The sequence below is a fragment of the Gekko japonicus genome, unplaced genomic scaffold (genome assembly GCF_001447785.1).
Source record: "Gekko japonicus isolate JY-2015 unplaced genomic scaffold, Gekko_japonicus_V1.1 scaffold1600, whole genome shotgun sequence".
Taxonomy (NCBI): domain Eukaryota; kingdom Metazoa; phylum Chordata; class Lepidosauria; order Squamata; family Gekkonidae; genus Gekko; species Gekko japonicus.
Window position 1 is genome coordinate 420994 of NW_015163138.1, and position 5957 is coordinate 426950.

General features: G+C 47.9%; 1 protein-coding gene across 1 annotated transcript in view; it reads left to right on the plus strand.

Moving 5' to 3' along the window:
- Nucleotides 1-1929: 1929 nt before the first annotated feature.
- AHNAK2 (AHNAK nucleoprotein 2) overlaps nt 1930-5957 on the plus strand; it is a gene marked incomplete at its 3' end in the record, with an annotated part of 17236 nt that continues 13208 nt past the window's right edge. Inside the window, exons 1-2 of the mRNA XM_015406970.1 lie at nt 1930-1988; nt 5264-5405. Of these exons, the coding sequence (XP_015262456.1) occupies nt 1974-1988; nt 5264-5405 (157 nt within the window). The remainder of the gene's footprint in view (nt 1989-5263; nt 5406-5957) is intronic.

Genomic DNA, 5957 nt, shown 5'->3' on the forward strand with positions numbered 1-5957 from the left:
GCCGCACACACTGAACTCTAGACTCAGGCCAGTCTGTGTAGAAAAAGGCAAAGGCAAATTTCTAGTGTGCCCTGTACGACTTGGCTAATTTAAACCAGTGACTGTGCCTCTCATTCCAAACAACAAAAACTAAGAATTTAAGAAGAGCCCTACTGGATCAGACCAAAGAGTCCATCTAGACCAGGGATCCCCAACCTTTTTGAGCCTGCAGGCACCTTTGGAATTCTGACACTGTGTGATGGGCGCAGTCACAAAATGGCTGCCACAAAATGGCTGCCGCTGGATGCAGAGCCAGCCACAAAATGGCCGCCGCAGCTTACCTTCAGTCACACAGTGAAGATCTGTGTGCTTTGGTGGCAGCTGCTGCCAAAGCAATATTTTTTTGGAAAATCTGTACAGCCAGTCATATCTCCAGTGGCCAGTCAAAAACCTTGCTGGGCAAAAGCTCCACCTGGCCCCTCCCACTTTCTAAAAACAGTTGGTGGGCACCACGTTGGGGACCCCGAATCTAGACCGAATCCAGACTTCGCATCAGTGACAACCCAGCTGCCTCTCAGAAGCCCACAAACAGGATGTGAAACTGTCTTCCACTAATGGCGATCCCTCCAGTATCCCATATGCAGAGAACTATGATCGCTGAACTTGGTTTTCCCGCCATGGAACTATGTTGGACACCTTTCAGTATTGTGCTTTAGTTTTTCTGCTTTTCTCCTAAGATAGCAATGCCCTCTTCCCTCCTCCCCTTCCTGGTCCATAAAAATAAGGCGTCTACTCATTGGCTAGTGAGAATTATGTGTTTTGTTCTTTTCCGTTCCCATTCCTTCAGGTCGATGAAGTGACAACAGAAAACGTACGACCGAGACCACAAGGATCCTCTCCGGTATACGAGTACTGCATAGAAGACGAGTATTTTAATAAAAAGGCAAGCCATAATACAATGGGATATTTGTATTAATGTGGTTTCGGTAATGGCAAGTCCTCAATTTTCCGGATCCCTCGAATGTATTATTTTATTTATTTAGAAAATGTTTATGCCGTCCCTCCAGGAACATGTCTGAGGTGGTTTATAAAATTAAAAGAATAAAAACAAAACATTAAAAGATATTAATGTGCCTATTTGGATTGGGTGCGTGGTATGCAGAGTGCAGTGGGCTTAGAACCAATGTTCCCTCTAAGCTGTGGAGTCTTGTGAGCAAAAATTCCAGTTTGTGAGCCCTTGACCTCAAAGTTGTGAGCAAGCAATTTGGCTTCTGCATTAAGTAGTTTGCTCTGGAGCCATCCTTCCTGAGCACAGACAAAAATCTGTGAGCTGGAGGCTAAAAGACTGTGAGCCAGCTCACACTAACTCAGCTTAGAGGGAACACTGCTTAGAACTCCACCCCTGCACTGTTTTCCCAACCCAAGATGGCCTGGGGGGGGGTATTTGCAGTGTTTGGATCCGTGTATGTACCTGTGAGCAACATGCTGTGTTTTCACAGCTGTACACATAGTGTTCCTCAGGAGATGTTTCCAGTCTGGAAAATGGCTCCGGGGAGAAATCTTAAGTCCCCCTTTTTTTGCATGTTGTTGTCCTGATCTGAATGGGGTCCATGCGTGTCCGGGAAGTGTGGAACTTCACAACACACACCTCCACCTGACCCAGTGACGTCCCAAGGACAAATAATGCTTATTAGGCCTAGGGCTTTTGTGTGTGTGGTACTGAGTACTGGCACCTTTGTTGGCCGGGAGGGGGGCCTCTCCCCAAGTCCTGAGGAGAAGGGGTGGGAACGTTAGCCGCCCAGTCGTTTCAGCATACCTGTGGTAAAATGCGCTGTCATCCACCATCACCACCCTCCCCCCAAAAATTCAGAGTCCGACAGCTGCCTCAGAGAGATTTGCAAATCCGTATCCTAGCTAAGCTCTAAAGACCACGCTTGTATTTCCAGCTTCAGCAAGACCTGGAGAACAGACAAAGGAGGGCTTCTTCCATCAAAATGAGTGATTCACAGGTGAGCTTCTGATACGTGCCGGTGGCACCCTTCGACACAGAAGGGGCATTGTGCTGGAACGTTATAAAGTGAGTTGCGGTGAGCCTCGCCTTCTCATTGATACCTGGCTCTGGGACTGAACGCAGCCAAGTGCGTGTAAATATGGGCTTTGGGGGGGTCAGCTGCAGAGAATATTCATTTTTTTAATTGATTGGGGTGTTTTTTACCGATCCCTTTGATCCTGAGGGATCCCCAAGGCTACTTTACATTTTTTTTAAAAAATAGCAATGGAACTGGTGAGTCCTCCTTCCTCTCCAGCACGTAGCATTGCACCAGACGATCAGTGCTGTCCATTTGTACAGAAAGAATGACTTCATGTAGGAGGACGGAGGAAAGATGGGGATGGACTGAGTCCCAAAAGCAGTTCCTTTGGAATTACTGAACTGGGCTGTGGCTTGGATCCAGCAGAGTGGAAAGAACTATTTCCACCCATGGAGAAGGACTCTAGCCTCTCCCTTCTTGCTGCAGCCAAAAATGCCCCCCACATTCTGCTCCTGGGGGGACAGAGGACCCATAACCCCAGCCTTCTACCTACAGGTCAGCCGGATCCAAGCCTATATGGCTCAGACCTGATCATGAACACACAAAGCTGATTTATGTTGAATAAGACCCTTGGTCCGTCAAGGGCAGTGTTTTCTGCTCAGACTGGCCGTGACTCTCTCTAGGTCCCAGGTTGGGGTCTTTCACATCACCTACGACCAGTGTTCCCTCTAAGCTGAGTTAGTGTGAGCTAGCTCCCAGTTCTTTAGCCTCCAGCTCACACATTTTTGTCTTAGCTCAGGAAGGATGGCTTCAGAGCAAACTAATTGATGCAGGAGCCAAATTGCTCGCTCACAACTTTAATGCCCGTAGCTCACAAAGTAGAATTTTTGCTCACGAGACTCCACCGCTTAGAGGGAACGTTGCCTACGACCTGATCTTTTTGAAACTGGAGACGCTGGGGATTGAACCTGGGACCTTCCACGTGCCGAGCAGATGGTCTGCCGCTGAGCCGCCACCCCTCCCCTCCACCATTTTGCACAGGGAGAACTCCGACCCGGAGGAGGGCTACGCGTGGCATGGCTTCCTCTTTGCTATGCACACCAGGCTGCGCTCCACTCAGTTATTATTGTTACAGTGTGCAAAGAGATCTCCCAAAGCTCCTTTGTCTTCACAGTAACCACAATTGGTGGCTTTCCCAGGTCTGTTTAGAAGGTCTGAGGAAGGATTTCCTGATCGAAGGCCGATCTCACTTTTAAGCTTTTGACCTGGAACAAGTTGTTTTCATTGGGGAACTCTGTGGTTGGGATTTCCAGACAGTTTTCTATTACTTCTGAGCAGGGCTTTTTTTGTAGAAAAAGTCCAGCAGGAGCTCATTAGCATAATAGGCCACACCCAGCAGCAGAAACGCATTAGCATATTGGGCCACACCCCCTGACTGCACCACTCATTAGCACATTCGGCCGCACCCCCATGTTACCAGAAGTGTGGTCATCCAGCCACCCCCACCTTTTTCTTCTTATTCTGTTTACCTTGTTTGTTGTCAAAACCCAGGGCCTTTTTTTGTCGCAGGAACTCCTTTGCATGTTAGGCCACACACCCCTAATGTAGCCAATCCTAATGAGTTCCTGCTGTTGGGTGTGGCCTGTTATGCTAATGAGTTCCTGCTGGGCGTGGCCAACTCGGGAGCCAGCCAGAACTCAGTTCTGGGGCGTTCCTGCCCCAAAATAGCCCTGCTTCTGAGTACGTATGAATGACTCCAGTCATATTCAGGGCCAGCCCGGGGGGGGGGGGTTTGGCATCCTAGGGCAGCAGTGACCCCTCCCATCCCCATGCTGTATGGGTGGACTTGGAGGCTTGACTAGGTATAGAGACAGAACCATTTGGAAGAGGGCCTGTGCTCACCTGGCCCCACACATGTCTAAAATACTTGGCAGAAGCCAGGAAAAGTGTGGGTGAGGCACCATCCCACAGACACCACACTGGAGACCCCTGGGCTAGGTCTGTTCAGCTATTAAGCTTACTTGGTGAACTAGGGCAACCCCCCTTCTCTTTCAGCCTGACGTACCTCACAAGGTTGTTGTTGGGATGAGCTAGGAGAGCTGGGTAGGGTGACCTGAGCTCCTTGGAAGAACATCAGTAAAAAGGCATAGATTGTATAGGAAGATTTCCCCCCCCCAACACGAAATTAGCAGTCACCTAAGACACTGAACTGCAGGCTGTGGAAGGTCGGTAGTTCAGCAGTCGAGACCCGAGTGTGCCGCATGACGGAGTGAGCTCCCATCTCTAGTTCCAGCTCCTGCCAACCTAGCAGTTCAAAAGCAAGAAATTGCAAGTAGATAAATAGGGACCACTTCGGTGGGAAGGTAACAGCGTTCCGTGCGCCTCGGTGTTTAGTCATGCTGGCCACATGACCACGGAAACGTCTTCAGACAGCGCTGGCTCTTCGGCTTTGAAACGGAGATGAGCGCCGCAACCCTAGAGTGGGATTCGACTGGCTTTCGAGCAAGGGAACCTTTACCTTTACCTTTACTGTAAAGCCAACAGGCAGGGCCATAATGAACAATCGAATGCTGATGTTCCCAATATTTGTCTGTATGAGGAAAGGCTGAGGGACTTGGGAATGCTTAGTCTGGAAAAGAGGAGGTTGAAGGGGGGGGACAGGATTGCTCTCTTGAAGTCTGAAGGGCTGTCACGCAGGGAGCTGTTCCTGTGGGCAGCAGAGGAGAGGACTCGCAAGAATGGGTTTTAATTAAGGGCAGGAAGGCACTGGATGGACCTTAGGAAAAACTTTTTGATAGTAAGAGTTGTGCAAGAGTGGAATGGGCTGCCTGGGGAGGTGGTGAGCTGGCAGTATTCAAGCAGCGGCTGGACAAACCCTTGTCAGAGATGCTCCAGGTTGATCCTGCATTGAGCAGGGGGCTGGACTAGATGGCCTCCTTGGCACCTCCCAACTCTGTGATTCTGTGAGTTGTCAACATCGTAAATATTGACACTGACCACAAGGTTCAGGTATATACTGTAACATAAATAATATTCAATGTATTTACTGTCTTCCTCATGCAACAATAAAACATTAAAAAAAACCTCCAGGACTTTTCGATGCTTTTTGGAAAGTGAGCCATGTTAGATACAGATGTCTCGTACACAGGTGTAAAAACATCTGAAACAATAGTTGTTGGGTGTCGTGGTCGCCGATTTTATGACATGAATCATTAGAAATGTCACGTCATGACACATTTACCTGTGGTGCCTAGGAGTCTATGGAGGTGACCTTGCACACAGAAATCGAATCCGGCGCAAGTGGATTTAGTGTGGCCGGTGGAGGAAACGAAGGAATATTTGTGAAGAAAGTGCTCAAGGAGTCCTCAGCGTCAAAGTTATTCAGTCTGAGAGAAGGTACAGTGTTATTATATGATCATTTGTTTTTATCCTGTTTTCTGGGGAAATAGTCATTAAATCTGATTTTTAGACGTTGAACTAATTCATTCACATCTTTTTTCCCCCCCACTGTACATTCTAACACTTGAGAACTTCCTGTGTGGGAAAGCAAAGTAAGGGGTGATGGACGAATAGCTGTAGATCTGAATCTGGACATTTTAATTAATCATCTTCTTGAGGTTCCTTATTACCAGGGGTCATTTCGTAGAAAAAGAGGTGCAGGAGCTCATTAGCATAACTCATTAGCATAACTTATTTGCAAACTAATTCATTCACATCTTTTTTCCCCCACTGTACATTCTAACACTTGAGACCTTCCTGTGTGGGAAAGCAAAGTGAGGTGTGATGGACAAATTGCTGTAGATCTGAGTCTGGACCTTTTAATTAATCATCTTCTTCAGGTTCCTTATTACCAGGGGTCATTTTGTAGAAAAAGAGGTGCAGGGGCTCATTAGCATAACTTATTTGCATATGCCACACCCCCTGACATCACCAGAAGTGTGTCAGAAG